We start from the raw sequence: 21,585 nt of genomic DNA on the forward strand, positions 1-21,585 counted from the left end.
CGAGACAAGCTTTCCCAGATGAATGTGCCTGATCCCATCTGCCGGTGGATCACTGACTTCCTGACGGACAGGAAACAGCATGTGAGGCTGGGAAAGAATGTCTCGGACTCCCGGACCATCAGCACCGGCTCCCCTCAGGGCTGTGTTCTTTCTCCCCTGCTCTTCTCCCTGTACACCAACTGCTGCACCTCCACCCACCAGTCTGTCAAGCTAATCAAGTTTGCAGATGACACCACCGTCATTGGACTCATCTCGGACGGGGACGAGTCTGCCTACAGGAGAGAGGTTGAACGTCTGGTGTCCTGGTGCAGCCACAACAACCTGGTGCTGAATGCCCAGAAGACAGTGGAGATTATTGTGGACTTCAGGAAGCACACAGCTCCACTCCCCCCCATCATCCTGACTGACACCCCCATCACCTCTGTGGACTCATTCCGCTTCCTGGGTACCACCATCACCCAGGACCTGAAGTGGGAGCCCACCATCACCTCTGCCATCAAGAAAGCCCAGCAGAGGATGTACTTCCTGAGGCAGCTGAAGAAATTCAACCTGCCAACACGGACGATGACGCAATTCTACACTGCAATCATCGAGTCCATCCTCACCTCCTCCATCACCGTGTGGTACGCTGGAGCCACTATCAGGGACAAACAGAGACTGCAGCGTGTTGTGCGCTCTGCTGAGAAGGTGATTGGCTGCAGACTCCCATCTCTGCAGGACCTGTACACCTCCAGGACACTGCGGCGTGCAGCTCGGATCTCAGCTGACCCTTCTCACCCTGGACACAGTCTGTTTGCCCTGCTCCCCTCAGGCAGGAGGCTCCGGTCCATTCGCACCAGAACCTCTCGCCATAAGAACAGTTTCTTCCCCTCTGCTGTTGGACACATGAACAATAACCACATGACTGTCCCCGCCACTAACACATGACCCTACGCTGTGTTCACTGCATCATTCCATGTTTGGCACTGATCACCACCTGCACTCATGTATATATCATGTATATATCTATCTATCTACTTAGCACTTTTAATTCTTATTCCCATTTTTATTTTCATGTCTATTTAAGCTTAATTTATAACAGTATTTATAACAGTATGTTTGCACTGAAGCACCGCAGCAATTTCCTAATGTTGTAAACCCGCTCAACATTTGGCAATAAAACCCTTTCTGATTCTGATTCTAACGGGATGCCCCATCTAACGAACATGTGTTTAAGCTTGTTAATGACCTGTCTGCTGGTTGTTGTAGTGAGGGAAGCAATCTCAACGTCTCTTGAAAAATAGTCAACAACGACAAGAAAGTTCTTACCCTCAAGCTCGCAAAGATCAGCTGCAATCTTTTGCCAGGGGCCATCGGGCAGAGGAGTAGTCACGAGAGGTTCCCGTCGCTGTGTAGGCTTGTGCTCTCTGCAAAAGTTGCATGACCTCACCTTATGTGTTATTTGAAGTCCAATGTTGGGCCACCACACTGTTGATCTTGCGCGCTCTCTACATTTAGTTAGTCCTTGGTGGCCTTCATGTAATTGGTCAAGGACACTGGGTCTGAGTGCTGTGGGAATTACGATGCGATCGTGGTAGAGCACTAGACCATCTGATTCTGAAAGGTGGCTTCTAGCTGCATAAAAGCCTTGCAGTGGTGAGCTCTTTGCCATTCTCCGAGGCCACCCTTGTCTGGTGAAGATGATTGCTTTTTGAAGTTCTGGGTCCCTCTGTGTTGCTCTACGAATTTCCTCCAACTTATGTGACTTGATAGGTTTGCTTGTCACTACGTTGCTCACATATGCCTTGACCTGGCTGTCTGTCTCGGACGGGTAGCATCCATGCAGTGGATGTCTGGAGAGTGCGTCCGCCACCACTAACTGTTTACCGGGAACATGTTCAGCAGTGACATTGAATCGCATCAGTCGCATCAGCAATCTCTGACATCTCAGTGGCGTTTTATCAAGGTCGTATGAGTTGATCAAAGGCACCAAGGGCTTATGGTCAGTTTGTAGACGTACATGACCCATGCCTTGGATGTAGCGGGTAAAACGTTCGCAGGCCCAGACAGATGCTAAACACTCTTTTCCAACATAGTTTATTAATCCGAGTACCTGCCTGAGTTGTTCTACATTGGTGGGGCTGGGCATCCTGGCAATAGCCTCCACCTTGCCATCATCAGGTTTCACACCATCCGCACTGATGATGTGACCGAAGAACTGTAGTTCATTCTTTCCAAAGTGGCACTTGGACCTGTTGAGCTTAAGTCCTGATGCTTTGATTGTCTGTAATACTGCACCTAAGCGTTGGTCATGTTCCTCTTTGTTAGCCCCGAAAACCAATATGTCATCCATCACGACGACAGTCCCCTCTAGGCCCTTGAGCAAGGTGCTCATGAGCCGCTGGAAGATCTCGGGTGCTGAAGTTATGCCAAATGGCAGGCGTCTGAAGCAAAACCTGCCCATGGGAGTTATGAACGTGGTTAGTTTTTGGCAGCTGGGATCCAGTGGTATTTGCCAGAACCCACTGGAGGCATCCAAAGTGGAGAAAACTTTAGCCCCTGCTAACTTAGGAGTTATGTCATCCAATGTGGGCAAGATGTACCGTTCACGCTTTACTCCCTTATTCAGACGTTTTAAGTCCACACACACCCTGACCTCATCCTTGTTGCGCTTTGGAGCAGGCACCATTGGTGCACACCAGTCTGTTGGCTCGATGACTTCCTCAATGATGCCAAGTTTGAGCATGCGCTTTATTTCCTTTTCCACTTTTGGAAGGAGAGGAAAAGGCACCCAGCGTGGGGTGGTTACACTGTACGGCACTGCATCTTCGGTCAGCTCGATTTTTACAGGTTCACAGTTCAGCAGGCCAATTTCTCCGAACACATCCTCTGTTAAGTCACTACTGATTTTGTTAACTCTAGTGACTAGTCCCATGCGCTTTGCCACTGTCTTCCCCAGTAGGTTACTTGCATATTGCCCTTTTATAACTGTAATCCAGTACTGGTACTTTTGGCTTTTGTACACTGTAGTAGCAAGGAATTTACCCATGCACTTGACTTTTCCACCAGGGCTGTACACAGTTGGCTTACACTGGATAAGTTTGGGTCTCTGCTGTAGCTTATTAAGGGTCGTTTCTGTCATAACAGTGGTGTCTGCGCCTGTATCAATTTTGAAATCAACTGGACTGCCATTTACCAATAGCTCAATGTCCCAGTCGGCATCTGAGCCTGACTCCTCAATGACTGTTGTTTTTGGCTCAATTACTGCTCCCAGGAAAAGCTCCCCTATGAAGAATGAATCCTCATCTGAGTCCTGTACAGCCTCAGCCCTGACCTCTTTTAGCATTTTGGTTTTGCATACAACTTCAAAGTGTCCCAACTTATTGCACTTTCTGCATCTTTTATTGCGGGCTGGGCAGTTTTCTCTTTTGTCATGCACCCTGTTGCATCTTTGGCATTTTGGTTTACTCTCACCATGCTGTTGCTCACGTACCTGATGAGGTTGGTAGTAACTCCTTCTCATGCTGTTATAATGCCTCTGTTTCACCTCATTCACCGTGCTTTCCACTTGGTCTGCACTTTGCTGTTTGACTTGTTCACTCTGGCGTGCTAGTTGAATGGCTCTATCCAGAGTTAAGTCCGCCTCGAGCTGGAGTTTTTGTGAAACATCTTTGTCAATTAATCCAATGACGATACGATCCCGGATCTGCTCGTCTTTACTGCCGCCGAACTCGCAGTGCTGCGCGAGCTCGTACAGGCTCCGCACGAAAGCCTCGACCGTCTCCCCGGCCCTCTGGCTCCGTTTGTGAAAACAGGCGCGGTCGTGGATAACGTTTCTCTTTGGGACAAAGTGCTCATTGAACTTTTGTATAACCAGATCATACTCAAACTGCGGACTTGGCCTGGCCTCCGTAGCAGCAGGAAACACAAATGAGCCATATATTGGTTCGGCATCTCTCCCCATTGAGTAAAGAAACGAGTTCACCTGCACTTCGCCGCTCTCCATCCCTAGCTTGGACGCCACTCGAAAACGGGAGAATCTCTGCCGCCATATCGGCCACTCTGCCAGCTGTGTAAAGTCGAACGGCTCCGGAGGTCCAAATTTAGCCATTTCTTCGTGTAACTCGGCGTGAAGTCCTCAATTCTGACACCATGTCAGAATCAGAATCAGAATCAGAATACTTTATTCATCCCGAGGGAAATTAGGGGTTACAGCAGGCAGCACGCTAATGGCGCATGCGCACTCACAAAGGAACCTTCTGACCAACTTTACACAAACATCACATTGGGCAGACATGTCAGAAGGTAGGCTGATAGGAAAAAAACAACGAAAATACACTACATGAGGTAAGAGGAGGAGAAAAAAAACTCCACTCAGACTGAGCTCCTAGTGGGAGAACAGTTTGATAAAAGAAAAAACACCTCAGCACAAAAGCACATGACTATCAATACACCATAGAAACAACGAGACAAGCAACAGGGCGGGTAAAGGGTAAGAGAGAGCCGGCGTAGACAGCGCATCCGGTCCTGCAGCATCTGTGCTGGTCCAGTTGACTGCTATCATCCCCGGTAGGGCACAAGCATCGAAGGCGTTGGAAAGGGAGGGGGATGAGTGAGTGCTTATCAGTGTAAGTGTGTGTGTGTGCGTGTCCATAGTTTAGCTGAGACAGTGTCCTTCGGCCTATCAGGCTAAGTAAACAGTCCTCCAGCCAATCCAGGTGTCCTTCATGGGGCGGGAAGAATAGTCATCACACAGTCGTTATCAGGGAGTTGTTTTGGTGGGCTCCAGCCTTGGGCCTGCAGCTGGAGCCGTGGTGTCCAAATGTTGAATATTGTTGATTTCTCCTTTGTGAGCAGCTCGAATTCTAGCACTCCGAGGCTGGTCTCTCGATCTCCCGTTGGAGAGTGGCGAGCCTCCCCATGATGGTATCAAACTTCTGTTCCGTGGTGTTGTTAGTCTTTTGATTCTGAGACCTCACAACTGCAGTGATCCGTTCCGTGATGTTTTCCAACTGTCGCTCAAGGGTCTCATTTTGAGCAGGCCTCTCTCTGATGTTTCCCCTCATACGCTCAATGGTGTTGTTTTGAGCCTTCACAGCAGCTGTAAGCGTCTGCAAGGTGTTGACCATATTACGTTCGTTGTGAGAGGTCGCACCTCGTCCCGTCGCTTCGAATCCAGCGGGCAGCCTTGTGGGGGTTTGAACAGCCGGTTCCGCTTTCTTATTTCTCTGATAAACCAGGGCTAAGCCAACGCCGATCAGCATGAACCCTGTTATCATGGTTCCGAATAGGTAGATATCTTCAGCGTCCTCGATCGACAGTCCCGCCAGGCACACGGTCCTCCAGTTCTGCCACCCGTCCATCGTGTAACCGGCAGGGAAAGTCCCTCCAGGGAACTCAGGCTCTCCCGAGCCCCGACTTCTCGTTGAGAAAAGGGTGTCAATAGCACTCAGAGACCAGTTGATCAAATCCATAATTCTCTTTTAGGTTTAGAGAACGACAGTGAGAGACTGTTCCAGGGAAAGTAAATTCACACAAGACAAGACAAGGACATAGAGGCGAAGCAGGGAAGATAAGGGTGAGGAGGAGAGGAGAAAGTGCGACCGCCTTCGCTGAGAGCTCAAGAATAGTTCGGAGGCAATAAGACGCAGGGTTCTCAAGCACGAACCACTTTTATTGAATTGTAGCAGCAGTGTACGTCGCTACATCAATTTCTGGAAAAACACATATACCACCGGTCTCCTAGCGACCTCTAGTGGCTGCCCTCATGGTAGCCTTACTAGGACAACATAAACAGATTTCACAACACACACACACTCACACACACACACACACACACACACACTCACACACACAACACAGAGGCCATGACAGTGAAATGTTAGCGAGCAGCCAAATCCACCTCTCCTGTTCTCACTCGCCACCCAACGCCTCCATGTGACAGCGAGAGAATAATTGCGTCAAAATTATTTACTTTTTAAAATTTATTTATTTCTTTGTTTTTTTGAGGGGCTGCTTTTGTCGATTCATCACCGGTACAGCAGGGGTGCCCAACTCCAGGCCTCGAGGGCCGGTGTCCTGCAGGATCTCACCCTGGGTCAGCACACCTGAATCAAATGATTAGTTCATTACCAGGCCTCTGGAGAACTACAAGACATGTTGAGGAGGTCATTTAGCCATTTAAATCAGCTGTGTTGGATCAAGGACACATCTAAAACCTGCAGGACACCGGCCCTCGAGGCCTGGGGCTGGACACCTGTAGTTTACAGAGTCTGATAAGATGAAGAACACCTGAGGGATGATTACTGAGTTAAACCAAAACCTTCAAACATTTTAAACTTGTTCCAGATGATTCTACTCACCAAAAACACTGAAAATGGTCAATACTGTAATCAATAATCAATACTGACAAAGTTATTACTGAATTTTTTTTTGTTGGTTCTTATGTGTGTTTAAAACTTTGCAGTTAGACACGAGGCCCAGCAACCCCAAAAACCACGCCACATTTCCAAATGCTCATTTTCTTAGCCAAACAAAAAACCTGATTCCATCCACCACCATCTGCTGACAGACTAGACTGAGGTCAGCAAACTCAGTACAGATGCTCAGATACCCTCCCCCTGACTCCCTCCTCCAGCTCTTCCAGGCAGACACAGAGGTGTTTCCAAACCAGCCACACTGACCCATCTCTGCAGCATGCCCCAGGTCTGTCCCCCTGCAGGCCAATCCTGAAACACCTAAACTAAGAAGCGTCCAATCGGGATCCTAGCCACATCCGCAAACCACCTCAAACGGCTGTGGAGGTGCAGCAGATCTGTTTTGAGCCTTGAATGATCAAACTCCTTCTCCTGTCTCTGAGGCACGACCCAAATCCCTGAAGCTCATTTCTGCTGCTTCCAGACACCGTTTCATTCTTTTGGTTTCTGCCCACAGCTTTTGGCCACAACTGTCATCAACTAACTGCATCTCAAAGACAATTTGTAAGCTGTTTGTGAAATCAGAAACAGCATCTCATGTGTGTGCATCATTACAGGGTTATGTGCTAATGTTCACTCACAGCATGTCACACACCAACACCAGTGCAGTTTGCAATGGCTGCCCAACAAAGGGACACGTACAGGGACCAAATAGCTGAAACAGTGAGTCCAACACTATGTTCTGAGATAACCCGCATCAGGACACTCAGTCACATCCCACAAAACAAATTCTCCAGTAGACTTGTATACTTCTTTAAAAGGGGAAGCCTGCCAATCCAGATTCACTGTCCAGCCAAGATAGCCCCACAGCATCGAGAGTCCTGTGGAACTGAGTGTAAACCCTGTAGGGAGAGGTTTAACTCTCTGTGAAGGTCTTCAAGGGCAAAGGCTCAGAGAATCCACACGGCTCTCTGCAGGACAGGGGAAAGGCTAAAGCCGGTAATGTCTGGTTTTACATGCAGACATTTTTATATAAATAGACCAAAAGATTGCAGCCAAACGTGAGTACAGGGACAGGGTGGAGCAACAGTTTGACAACCCTCGGAGTATGTGGCAGGGACTAAACACGATCACAGACTTTAGAGGGAAAACCAGCACACCGCAGACCACGGCCTCTCTGTGTGAGGATCTAAACGTATTCTACGCTAGATTCGACACAGCGAACACCATGAGACCGGACAGTGTGCGCACCGCGGATGACGTCAGTGCGCACACTGTGTCTGAGGAGGATGTGCGGAAGTGCTTCAGGAAGGTGAACGCACGCAAAGCTACTGGTCCGGACGGGATTCCCGGCCGCGTCCTCAGGTCATGCGCGGCTCAGCTGGCTGGAGTGTTCACGCACATCTTCAACCTTTCCCTCTCTCTGTCTGTAGTCCCAGCCTGCTTCAAAATGGCCACCATCGTCCCTGTACCCAAATCCTCCACCATCTCCTCATTGAACGACTGGCGACCTGTAGCCCTGACCCCCATCGTAAGCAAATGCTTCGAGAAGCTGGTCAGGGACTTCATCTGCTCTGCACTACCCGACTCACTGGACCCTCTACAGTTTGCATACCGCCACAACAGGTCCACTGATGATGCCATAGCCCTGACACTACACACTGCCCTGTCACACCTGGAGAAGAGAGACACGTATGTGAGGATGCTGTTTGTAGATTACAGCTCAGCATTCAATACCATCGTTCCCTCGAAGCTGGACAGGAAACTGCAGGATCTAGGACTGAGCAGCTCCCTCTGCAGCTGGATCCTTAGCTTCCTGTCTGACAGACGCCAGGTGGTCAGACTGGGCAGCATCACCTCATCCCCCATCACACTGAACACTGGTGCTCCACAGGGGTGTGTACTGAGCCCTCTCCTGTACTCACTCTACACCTACGACTGCACAGCCACTAACAGCTCCAACATCATTGTGAAGTTTGTGGATGACACTACAGTGGTGGGTCTTATCACCAACGGTGATGAGACGGCTTACAGGGAGGAGGTCAGCGCCCTGACCCACTGGTGTCAAGACAACCATCTCACCCTCAACGGCGGTGCTGTGGAGAGAGTGAGCAGCTTCCGGTTCCTTGGCGTACACCTGGCTGAGGATCTTACGTGGTCAGTACACACAAACAAAACAGTGAAGAAGGTGCAGCAGCGCCTCTTCTTTCTCAGGAGACTGAAAAGATTCGGCATGAGCCCCCGCATCCTCAGGACCTTCTATCACTGTGCCATTGAGAGCATCCTCACTGGATGCATCACCACCTGGTATGGCAACAGCACCGCCTACAACTGCAAAGCTCTCCAGCGAGTAGTGCGGTGCTCTGAACGGATAATTGGAGGTGAGCTTCCCTCCCTCCAAGACATCTACAGGAAGCGGTGTCTGAGGAAAGCGGGGAGGATCATCAAGGACTCCAGTCACCCCAGCCATCAACTGTTCAGACTGCTTCCATCAGGAAGGAGGTTCTGCAGCATCCGGTCCCGTACCAGCAGACTGAGAGACAGCTTCTTCCATCAGGCCATCAGACTGCTGAACACGTCATAGACACCTCAGCTTCACTACTGGAACTTTAACATTATGCACTCCACACTGTATATAAATGCCACTTGTTTTGCACATATTCAACTCTGTATATTTTATATATTTTATTATTATTATTATTATTATTTTTTTTTTTTTTTTTTTTTTTTTTTACTATTTAATTTGTAAAAATGTGTATACACACACACACACACACACACACACACACACACACACACACACACACACACACGTAGGAAAATATTTAGTATACACATCCAGAAATGCATACACTATTATATATTGTACATATATTTATTAATTTCAGGTTGGCCATTCTTGTATTTTGCTCGTTTGTGTTGTTGTGTTTGCACATCTCTGTTGCTTGTGGGGCTCGCACACAAGAATTTCACTCGCATGTGCTGTGCCAGTGTGCCTGCACATGTGATGTGACAATAAAAGTGATTTGATTTGATTTGATTTGAGAGTGTCTATTCTGTCAATTTCAAGTGCTTTGCGTGAAATTTCAACTGGGAACGAAAATAGATCTACTAATGGAAAATGACAAAATAAATATTATTACAACAAATGATTTGAATGTAGAAATAATGGTCATCATTTAACTTTGTTACAGACATAAAGAACTTGGAGTATTTCTAAAAGGAAGCACGCTGGTATGGTGTTTGCATGTCCGGCTTCCTCACCGAGCACGAGAATGGATTTATTTAGTATTGTTGTTAGCACTGTGGCTTCACAGCACGAAAGTCCTACGGTTCAGAGCATACTGAGGTGTTTCTGTATGCAGTCTGCATGTTCTCTCTGCATACTCTGGTTTCCTCCCACAGTCCAAAAACATGCATGAACAGACCACAGGTGTGAATATTCGAGTGTCTCTCCGCGTCAGCCCTGTGACAGATGGGTAACCTGTCCAGTGTTCTCCCTATGACATCTGGATTGTATGTAAACACAGAAAACAGGATGTGTCTGCAGGTTTGGGACTGAGCTCACCCGAAGCACAGCGCGCTCTGGGACATGGCGATGCTTCTGTTACATATGCACAACACAGAACATTTACTTTCTTACACAACAGCTCGACAAGTGGAACAAACTCTGTTTGAATCTGTGTGAAAAGAAAAATCATGACAGACGTTGGTGCACAGGAGTGAAAACGGGAGAATAAACAGCCTTACCTTCAGTCGCTTTATGAAACTCTTCACTGAGCGTCGTAGTTATATTGTTCCAGAAGGTGTAGAGGATATCAGGTTGACTATCCTGTTGGTAAAACAAAGGAATACTGATTATCTGACACTCGACCACGTCGCCCTGATTAACCAGCGCCCTACAAAAACCTTTTTTTTCCACGTTACAGGAGCGCTTGTTTCCCCTCCATCACAGTTTTTCATGTGATAACAGTAAACCCACCACACGCCCATTCTACTCACAGAGAAAATCTCTGTGTGACACTTTCCCACGTTTGACGGGTTAAACTCACACCTGCATCGACACACAGGAACTACAATCAAAACTCGTATGAAACATGAACTTGCAGACACATACACACATCAACACACATACGGTAACCTGATTGTGGAAAGTGCTTTAATTATTTCATGGAACCGGGCATGTTCCTGTGTATTGTTCTCAGTGCTCTATTAGAGAAGCATGCTGCAGGTCTGTTGGGCATGCCTCTGACCTCCCACTTTCCCCACTGTCTGCACATCTGTCTTTGTTGGTTTCTGTATTTCTAATTAACAAAAGTTACTTTGAAGTTGGAATTTAGAGACAAGTTTCAATTCAATTTTTTTCAAATTGAATTAAGTTGTATTTATAACAACAGTGACCTCAAAATGCATTATATTGTAAGCTAAAGAGCCCCCACTGCTTTTATGAGCAAGAACTTGATGAAAGTGGGGAGGAAAAACTCCCTTCAGCGTAACCAGAGGAGGGAGGGTCAGCTGGGTATGAGGGGAGGCAGACAGGACAAAAGTCACTCTCTGAAAGATCCAGATCCATAATAACTTAATGCGTTCCAGTATTAGCGTCACAATCCGTCACAAAAATAAGGATTTAATCTGCTTCTCAGTAACGTAGAGCCATTCATGGATAGAGCCTGCTCAGTGCTCAGTGAGGACATGCTCAGCAATCTTGGCAGTACAGACAAGTTTTACAGTTCATGCTTATTTTGCCAAAACAACACTTTGGCTACGTTCACACTGCAGGCGAAAGCGCATCAAATCCGATTTTTTTGACCCTATGCGACCCATATCCGATCATGCTATGACAGTGTGAACGGCGCAAATCCGATATTTTCAAATCCGATCTGGGTCACTTTCGTATGTGGTACTGAATCCGATACATATCCGATGTTTTAGAAAGCGACTGCTGTTTGAACGGTCAAGTCGCATTAAATCCGCCTTTTACGTCACCGACACAAGACTGAAGCCAATTATCAGCGCCCGAGAAGACATCGCGAACGCTTCCTAGCCATCCAGTGTAGATGTCAGTGAAACTGTTGGGAAGACAACGTAAACATTTCATTTGTACTGTATAATCTGCAGATTCTGACAGAAATCTGCAGCTATCCTTTGAAGCACCGCTCCTCTCTTAAACAGCAATAAGGATCATTATTAGGTTATTTACATTATTATGTAAATAACAAAATAACTTAAAGCAAAAATTGGGAAACGTAAAGTCCGAAGTCTTTATATTAACGGCCATCAGTCAAACAATACTGTTTGTTCTTGGTCTAAACAGAGCGCGTTGTGTGTGACATCTTCTTTTGCGCATGCGGGCCGCTTTGAGCGTTCACACTAGAGCGCGTTTGCTGTCGCATTTTATTTGTAGTGTGAACGAGGAGACAAAAAAATCGGATTTGATCAAAAAATCGGAATTGAGCATTAAGACCTGCAGTGTGAACGTAGCCTTTGTTAACTCTGGGTTGGTGGATATGCTCCAAGTTTCCAAGCTGTAAATCCAATGTATGTGAATGTTATTTAGAAAGCACAGTCCTTGTATGAGTGGGTGTGAATATTGTATGTAAAGCCCTTTTAGTGTTCAGGTAGAGTACAAAGAACCAGTCTGTGTTTTATTTACCGTGAAAATTCAGGCTTGACTGTGAGTGGCTGATTGCTGGTGTCTGTTCATCTCCTGCTTACAGGATCCTGAACTTATCATCTGATTTTTACAGCCAGAGTTTTAACACTGTGGTTTGGAAATGAAAAGACACGGCAAAAGGTTACAGGGCTGGTAAAGAGTACTGGCAAGGACTGGCTCATCTCTGGGAGTGGGTTCATATCTGGCTGTTGCATTCTCTATTGCAGAATCCACTCGTAGTTACAGTAACTTCATATATTACTGACATATGATTATTAATATATTATTATGATTTTAGGTGAATGACACTGACCAAGTGTGGAGAACTAAACAGAGTTTCATCAGCTCAGTTGTTCAGGTCAGCCACATGTTTGTCACACAGAGATTTTCTCTGTAAGTAGAATGGGCGTGTGGTGAGTTTACTATTATCACATGAAAAACTGTGATGGAGGGGAAAACAAGCGCTCCTGTAACGTGGAAGAACAAACAGGTTTTTGCATAATTGTGTGTAACTGTGCATGAAAAAGCCCCAGAAATGTAACAACTACTTCAGAATCAGCGAGGTGTTATTCAGCTACACTCCTGAGTACATGATGCAAAATAACATCTTCCTCATAATAATTTACAGCTGATTCTGTCACATTTACATGTCTGAATTAGTGTTCAGAACTTTGACTGTACCTTCAACATATTTTCATGTAATGCTTTCAGAGCTGCTGACAGCCAGTCCATTCTTACATGTATACTTGTGTCCATAACAGTGAAGCTGATGGTGCTGCTGCACTGCTGAGGAGACTTGCATTTAGACATGTCATTAGGTCCCAAACTCACACCTCCATCTCTGGGTAATTGGTGAGAGCTTTGTTTCCATAGTAACATTCTCCTGCTTTCATTTCTACAACTCGGTTTCTGTGGAGGCAGGCAAACGAACTCGTGCTGCTGGTCGCTGTGTGAGAACGTGTTTGCACCCGTACTGATGTTTGTCACACTTGAATGTTTCAGATGATCAAACAAATGTAAATGTTAGACAAAGATAACACCAATAAACACATAATGCAGCTTCTAAATGAAGGTGATTATTATTAACCCTGCATGGCCCCCCGGTTATAAAATGAATTAACTGTGGTGTGTCACAGTTTGATTTCTTCAGCCACACACAGGCCTGATTACTGCCACACCTGTTCTCAATCAACAGATACCTTAAATAGGACCAGCCTGACCAAAAGTATTTGTACTCTGTTACTTTACACCTCTGGGAAAATGGAGCCATGAATTCTGCCGTCGACCAAAACATCCTGAAGGAAAGTGTCCCAACATCTGATTGTGACCTCAAGCTGAAGCACGCTTGTGTTCTGCAACAATGATCCAAACCACAGCAGTGAGTCGTCCTCTGATTGGCTTAAGAAAAACCAAATGAAGACTGGTCAAATCCTGAGTTGAATCCAACTGAGACGGTGGTGCAGGACCTTAAAAACACGGTTGATGCTCAAAAACCCTCCAATGTGGCTGAATTACAACAATTCTGCAAATATGAGTGGACCCAGATTCCTCCACAGAGCTGTAAAGACTCACTGCCAGTTATTGCAGACGCTGAGGGGGCCCACCAGGGGGCCATCACTTTTACACGTGCAGATTTTTCACCTTAATAATAATCACCTTCATTTAGAAACTGCATTTTGTGTGTTATCTTTGTCTAACATTTACAGTTTGATCTGAAACATTTAAGTGTGACAAACATCAGGACGGGGCCAAACTCTTTCTCTCAACACTGTATAAACAAATCAAATGGGCTTGATCTCAAATTTGAACATTGTCCCGGTTTTTTAAACACCTCTTTGGGACTCGTGCTTCCTTTGCGAGTGGGACACCAGGGGAACAGAATACTGAAAGTAATTATAAAAATATAATTTACTGAGGTCTGCAGCAAGTATTTTATTTCCATTTGGACCAACTGACATGTAAAGTCTCCTGGTTATTCTGCATGTGACTTTTGCTTGAGTATTATTACTGGGTTTCACTAATGAAACACCAGAGTAGCAGTATAGCTCACCCACCTTGATGATCTCATCAATGAAGCACACGTGAGTGACGGGGTCTCTCTTCTTCATCAGGACTTTCTGCAGGTGCTGCACCTGAAACGACACACAACAAAGATGGCCTCGTACTTAATTCATCAGCCACGCTGGCAGCTGTGCTGTTTTATTTAACGCTCGGGCTTCAGTGTGTATATGTATATGTACTTGTCTGGATGCAGCACATATCTGGTCCATCAGTTTCTCCAGGTTGGTCCACAGACCAGCACGGAAAGCAGCTGTGTTGCCTGGTGTTGGTAGCACTGCTCTGCCAGGAGCGCCTAGAGGAACATCAACCACAAATCATTTCCACCAACAAAGCAGCTTCCTAATTAGATTTTCTCCAGGTTTACTCAACATGTGTCGACGATTTCTTACAAATATAGTCTCATAAAGATTGCAGATTTTAACAAATTTAGTGTGAAATACTGCAGTATATACGCTGGGGACTAGTTTCAGTAATGGAATAATACTGACATACAGTTTTTAATAGTCTTGTGGAGTTCAGTGGCACAGAGGACCGAGATAAGTATTTGCTCATTTGCCATCAAACACATGAGCAACATTCTTAAACCACAGAGTTTAGTACAATGTGCCCTTTGCAGTTACAAAAGCTTCGACTCTACCTGCTTTCCATGAGGTTTGGAAGTGTGCCTGTGGTGTTTGTGGGAATTTCTGGCCATCTTAGCAGCACATTGGTGAGGTCAGACTGTAACCCCCCCCCACAAACTTGGCACAGCGCAGTGAGACAAGCATCATTCTCCTGGCAGCTGCCAAACCCAGACTGGTCCATGTGGAGAAGCGCAACTCGTCACTCCATAGCTTCGCCACACCACTGCTTCCAACACATCGCTTTGGTGATGTAATGCTTGGATCCAAACAGCTTCTGAAGCTCTGTACACACCGAGTTAATCTGAAGGCCCCATGAAGTTTGGAGGTCTATAGCGACTAACTCTGCAGAAAGTTGGGACCTCTGTGCGCGATGCGCCTCAGCATCCGCTGACCCCGCTCTGTGACTGTACACAGCAGAGGTCCTGTCATTCCCAGTCACTTTGTTGGAATACCGCTAACAGCTGACTATGGAATATTTGGTAGTAAGGAAATATCACAATAGGTGGCATCCCATTACAGTACCAATCTGGAATTCACCAAGTGACCCATTCTTTCACAAATGTTGGCAGAAGCAGTCTGCATCACAAACACCTTCATTTAGAAACTGCATTTTGTGTTTACTTGTGTTATCTTTGTCCAATATTCAAATTGATCTGAAACATTTATGTGCGACAAAGGGGGTAAACACTTGTTCACACCACTGTTTTTCAAACCAACTCATGAAATAGATCCACTTATTAAATGTTCTTCTGTTTGATCATTACAAATTAGAACAATGCACTCAGTGGGCAAACCTTTCTGAAGCACAGTCTTCTTCAGGCTTACCTCTGGGGTTAGCTGGCTGTGTCAGGCCTTTGATGTCAAGAGCACTAGTGATGTTGTCCTGTATGGTGGTCTGGTAACCCCCAACCACATGGCTGATGGTTTCTCTGAGATTACCCAGATTATAGAAGACCTGAAGGGCTGTGCCAACCTGGGTTGGGTTCTGATTATCAAAAGAAAGAGGGGGGGGGGGTGGGGGTGAAAATGAATGAGGCGTCGATATCAGCATCTGTTTGGTGACCGCTTTAAAAGCGGTCACCAAACAGCTTAATCTCACAGAACGAAGCAGCTGCAGGTCCACTGCTACATTCATTTAGATTTAGCTTAATTCACACAAGAACAAAAAACATTTGATGGAGAGAAAAGTAACATTATTGTTTTTGTCAGTGTCAGTTATCTTCTATAAAAGCCTTTCTGATAGCATTAATAAGGTCGCTAAAAATGTTTGGCTAACTTGACCTGCATTACACTTCTTAGCTTTGTTAGCGTCTTTGTTAGGCATATCTACTGTAACACTTGATAAATCCCCGCCCTGCAAACAAGCACACTCACACACAGACACGCGTTGTGAGTCTGTGACTCAGTGCTCGAGTGTTGAATGAATCGGTATCCCGTCTAATCTCCAAGCACGTGCCATGCTAATTCCCATTATGGACACAGTAATCAAAGAAAACATCAGAAGCACTTAGATACAACGTAGCAAGTTAATATGACTGCTACATAAAGCGGAAACTGTCCTCGGCCTCTACTGTGTGCATTCATGGATGTCGATCGCCTCTGTAGGGCAGCACAATCTCTTCAGGATTATATGAGTGCCACGTCTCTCTCATGAAATGTGCCAGGGGGTAAACTTGCCACAGTCTTGTCGTCACAACAACGTTGCCAGGAAACAACCAGAAATACTACAGAAGTACTGGCTGCTGTTCATTAAGAAACATCCTAGTCATTTTTTAATTTCTTCAAACATGTTCGTCAGAGATGTTGAGGAGTTGGTAAGTCTGAACAAACCTGGCTAGCTGCTCTCCTGTATTTCCAGTCTTTATGGTAAGCTAAGCTAACCTGTCCTGATAGCAATCAGTGTACTTAACACAGACTGACATTATATATCAACTTACTCCTGAAAGGACAAATTGTGACTTCAGTCATGTTGACTGGGGTGTTGGTCGTTACCCACTAGGGACCATTGTTGGGGGGGGGGGGGGGGGGGGAGTCGGGCTGTTAGAAGAGCCACAGAGCCAGAACAACAATGGGGTTTTCTTTCTGGCCATGGGACCGTTTCAAGCTCGTTATCCTCTTGAAGCTATTCAAGGCGTTTGCTCAGCCAATCTAGATGAGTGTTGTGGACTTGTAATTATCTTATATTTTATATATTTGTAATTTATATTTTATTGTGATTTTATTTGTACTGCGATTTTACTGGAAAGCACTTTGGTGTACTTCAGTCTTAAAAATGTGCTATATAAATAAATTTTGATTGATTGATTGATTGACTTCTAGAAAGCACTCAGCTACGTCCCTCAGGGATTCCTGTTGGGGTGTTTCAGAAGGACCAGGTCTCTAAAAACCATTATTATTGGCCAATTGGTCCCTGTAGCAATCAATTCAATTCATTTCACTTCAGTTTTATTTATATAGTGCTAAATTACAACAGTCACCTCAAGGCGTGTTATACTGTAATTTAATGACCCCACAATAATACAGAGAAAACCCCAAGAAACAGACAGCCCCCTATCAGCAAGCACTTGGTGACAGTGGGAAGGAAAAACTTCCTTTTAATAGGAAGAAACCTCCAGAAGAGCCAGACTCAGGGATGGGCGGGCATCTGAGAGTTATACCAGGGAGCCAAGGTTTCTTTCTCAGAGGAGTCACAGTATTCAGAGTCATATGCAGTAAAAGTATTCAGAAGGTAACCGACCTCTTTGAAAGTAGTGCGTCGGCACATGGTACCGAAGAAGATAACAGAGAAGGAATTATGTGTCTTTATTTAGTCACAGTTAGGGACATCTACTGTAATGAAATGTACTCCCAACTGCTGTGTTATCCATTATTATACATTTAAATTAAATATTATTAATGATCAGGGAAAAGAGGGTTTTCAAGGAATACTGTGACATGTTTAGTTTCTATGCTGTATGTCAAACCAAGAACCATCCTGAGAGCTGGGTTAACAATCACAGACAGCATTTCTAGAAGCAGTCAGCAGCTGCAGGGTTTCCCCGTCGGTGACGATTTTATCTTTGTGGTTTTATCAGGCAGTTTTCTCTGGTTTGCAGCCAATGGTGTGAAGTTGCAAAAATGAGAGTTAGCACCTTAGAGTCAGAAAGGGCTGAGTTCCAATTCAGGAATGGGCAGCTGCCCCACAGGAGCAGTGGAGTATCTCTGGGTCCTATGCGCTAGGAAAGGTAGAGTGAAGTCGGACACTGGCAGACAGTCGGTGCAGTGTCGGCAGTGATGCGGATACTGCAGCAGTCAGCGGTGATGAAGAGAGAGCAAGCTAAGCCGATGATTTCTAAGCTAATCTGTGTTCCTATGAAACAGTGAAAGCACCAACGGTGCTACGTTTACATTTAGAAACCTTAACGTTAGAGTCTGACAGGACATCAGACGAACCCTAACAGCGCTCTTCAGTGATGTTCATGAAAACAGAGTTACCCATAATATTAACATTATAGACTTTAGCCACTGTTTGTTTTTTTTAGATAAAGAAGAGCAGTGTGGGTTTTTTTGTTGTTGTGTTTTTTTACGTGGGTCAGTGGAGCTCCCACTCACCAGATGGGCTACAGGGTATCTGCTAGCAAAAATCAGAGGACTGAGGTGAATCTCCCACACAGCCCAGCCAGCACGTCCAAGCTTACATAACATTCACAACAAGCAACTGCGTAAGAAGCTGTCACTGTGTGTCCATACAGTACATACAGTATGTGTGATGTGTGCGTTTTTCATATGTGTACACACACACACACAGCAGTGGTCAGGATAAAAATACTTCTCCTGTGGGTGGAATACACCAGGGGGACAGAGGTGTGTGTGTGTGTGTGTGTGTGTGTGTGTGTGTGTGTGTGGTTTTCTATTTCTGGAGGAACGGCTTATTGTCTCGATGCAGACATAGACGTTCACAGGAACCTTACAGTCACAGTCTCCTACTAATCTCCACTCTGTCAGCAGCTGCAGACACTCCTCAGCATTTCTTTGGGTTCACACACCTAAACATGAAATAGCTCTAATGTTGTTATTTCTTCATCACCATAAATGAACTCTTCTTTCGTAGATGTTTCATTATCAAATATTGCAAAAAAAATGTATAACCTCTCCCATAACTGCTGTTTTTAAAGGATCACAAACGTACGATGCTATTTTGTGTTTAACATTTTCACTGCTGCTTGGTGAGAAGTATGTCACACTCTAACATGCACGCTACTCACAACAGCAGCATCTAAAAGCCGTCACGTGGAAACACGGTACAGCTCTCACTGTGACTGCCAGCGACCTCCAGAAACCATTTGCCAACTGGTTTCAGAATAGCCACAACCAATTAGTGGTTGCCAGGTGAAGACCGACTGATCTCTCAGCCTGATAAGTCACTGACATTCTCCCTTAGGAGACTTAAATCTCAGGCAGCACACCAGGTCTCAGACAGCGCAGTACAGGTAGAAAACAAAAGAACGGAAATTTTCTACCTGGATTTCCATTCCTTGCTCCAGCAACCGCTTGGCCTGGTTCTCCACCTCGAGCCTGGCTCTGCTGATCAACAGCAAGTCGTTCTCGATCACCTCGATGCCACTCAGATCCACACCCTGCGACAGATAGTCTGGAGAAAGCACACAGGAGAATATTGAACGTGGATCTGTCAAAAGTTATTAAAGAGCAAAGCCTGAACTTTACCATCAACATGAGTCAGAATCTGCAATTTAAAACAGACACAAAGTATCTGACTGTTGATCCCGCACAGTCCCATACGGAGCACACAAGCATACAAACAATCTTTCCATTTAGAAACGGTCTCTATTTATTTTTTTGAATGCAATGTTGGACTTGCTGGGATAGGCTCCTCCCCCCTGTGACAGATGGATGTTTCCAGTACACGGCTATGTTTTGATAGATCGAGAGGACAGAAAAATAAAAGGACATCAGCTGTTGAATATGAGAAGAGAGGCGGAAAGAGTGACCGGGACTGATAACAACCCATTTCAGAGATGCTATTTGTCTAGAGAGAGAGAGAGAGAGAGACAGTGTTTACAGGCAGGTGGCAGGATGAGGCACAGAGGACGAGGGAGTTGGACAGGAGCCACCTTCGAGTCAAACCGATCTGTTTGAAGCCTCAGACCCAGTGCGATGGTTTCCGTGATGAAACAGATGAGCTCCATGTCTCTTTGCCTCCTTCTAGGTTTGTGTTTAACAATGAAACTGGGTCTTTTCTGACTCGTGTCTAAATATGCACAGATAATGCAGGCCATGATGTGCTAGACCCAAAAGGAAAAATTTGACTTTTGTACACACGTGGTGAATTCATTCAGCGTATGAAATAGAGAACAAAGAGATAACAGTAAGAGCTACTCTATCACACCACGCATGGCAGGCCCAACTACACCCAATGAGCCTTCACTGCGGTTACTTCCGCATATTTGAGTGGTTTTACACCAGATGTCGTCCCTGATGCAATCCCATTATGATTCCCATCTCCACCCAGAAAAGAACCTGGGATCTTTGGCTTGTTAGGTGGATGTGTCAACCACTACAGTAGCCACTCTAATGGGACAGTGTTACACTTGCTTAGATGACCTTTGCAGAAAACAAGAGTCATGTGGATCTTCAGTAACGCACAAATGGCCTGGGATCTGTGGGATTTTTTTAAAGCACACAACTATTTGCATTGTTTACACACAGGACCAAGTGATGCATGGAGTAGACCAGTGATACTGAATGGAATAAGACCTAGAGGAACCATAGAGGAGACAACAGGGCTGCAGAGCTGGAGCTGCTGCAGTTCAAAGGGAACATAAGAACACGGTCACCCAGAGGCAGAACAATGAGAGCAGTATTACGCGCTTCATGGAAACGTAGCGTTTCCCAGACCACATTGCAGCAGTACCTGGCTTCTGTTTGGCCACACAGAGCTCCTCTGACTCGTTATCATTCCCAAAAAATTCATTAATACCTCCCTGTCAAAGCTGCCAAATCCTTAAATGACATTAAATATAGTTTGATTTTGCTCTGGACCCACGCGTCAGCCACAGAGACTATTTGGTTAGATGTGCAAGTGTGTCAGGAGAGACCACTGAAATATGCCTCTCGCTTTACAGTGTTTCTCATACACACCAGAAATGGCACTGGGTGAATGTCAAACATCACGCTGTTATGACCAAGTGTCATATACTGGACGCTCGGTAATCACAGCAGCTTTGAAACACACCTCAAACTTCTCAGTTTCAAAGGGGCTTTAATTTCATGAGATGCTTCACCTCCCATCTGAGAAGGTGATGATGAAACGTCTTCAGGAACCTTAAAGAAGTCCAGACCCTTTTCTTTCCAAGCTCCTTAGACCACGATGACCTTCTGACTGAGAACGTACGGTTACAGTGTAACCTCGGTTCTCTTAGTGAGAGACTCTCTCTCCACACCGTTACATATGTAACGGTGTGGAGAGAGAGTCTTGATATGCTAGAGAACCTTTAAATTTCAAGCTGAAATAATCCGTTTCTATGCAGATGTTTCAGCTAATTAGCAAAGTTTTTATGAGCCCATACTCATGGTCCTCCTGATAAGCAAACAAACAAGATCGAATAAAAGAAACCTTTATCAGGTCAGCTCACATCTGCACTAAAAGACAAAGGGAAGCATTGAAATAGAAATAAAACTGAGAAATGGATCCATTTGTTACTGTGAAACGTCAAACATACCAAACAAAAACAGGAGACAAAATGACTTTCTTCAAGCTGAACTTAGAAAGATTCTCTGACAAATACTTTGTTGATAAAAGGGGAGATGTGTTGTAACACAAAGCAGACAGCTCTGCAGGAAGTTTTATTTTTAG

At 45.4% G+C, this 21,585-nt stretch overlaps 1 protein-coding gene across 1 annotated transcript in view; it reads right to left on the reverse strand.

Annotated features, from left to right (window-relative positions):
- Positions 1-21,585, reverse strand: part of cog5 (component of oligomeric golgi complex 5) — a 74,220-nt gene that overhangs the window by 10,717 nt on the left and 41,918 nt on the right. Inside the window, exons 7-11 of the mRNA XM_004573094.4 lie at positions 19,232-19,362; positions 15,558-15,717; positions 14,289-14,401; positions 14,103-14,180; positions 10,146-10,227 (exon numbers count right to left, since the gene is read on the reverse strand). Coding sequence (XP_004573151.2) covers positions 10,146-10,227; positions 14,103-14,180; positions 14,289-14,401; positions 15,558-15,717; positions 19,232-19,362 — 564 coding nt within the window. The remainder of the gene's footprint in view (positions 1-10,145; positions 10,228-14,102; positions 14,181-14,288; positions 14,402-15,557; positions 15,718-19,231; positions 19,363-21,585) is intronic.

Source organism: Maylandia zebra, linkage group LG17 (assembly GCF_041146795.1).
Source record: "Maylandia zebra isolate NMK-2024a linkage group LG17, Mzebra_GT3a, whole genome shotgun sequence".
Taxonomy (NCBI): Eukaryota; Metazoa; Chordata; class Actinopteri; order Cichliformes; family Cichlidae; genus Maylandia; species Maylandia zebra.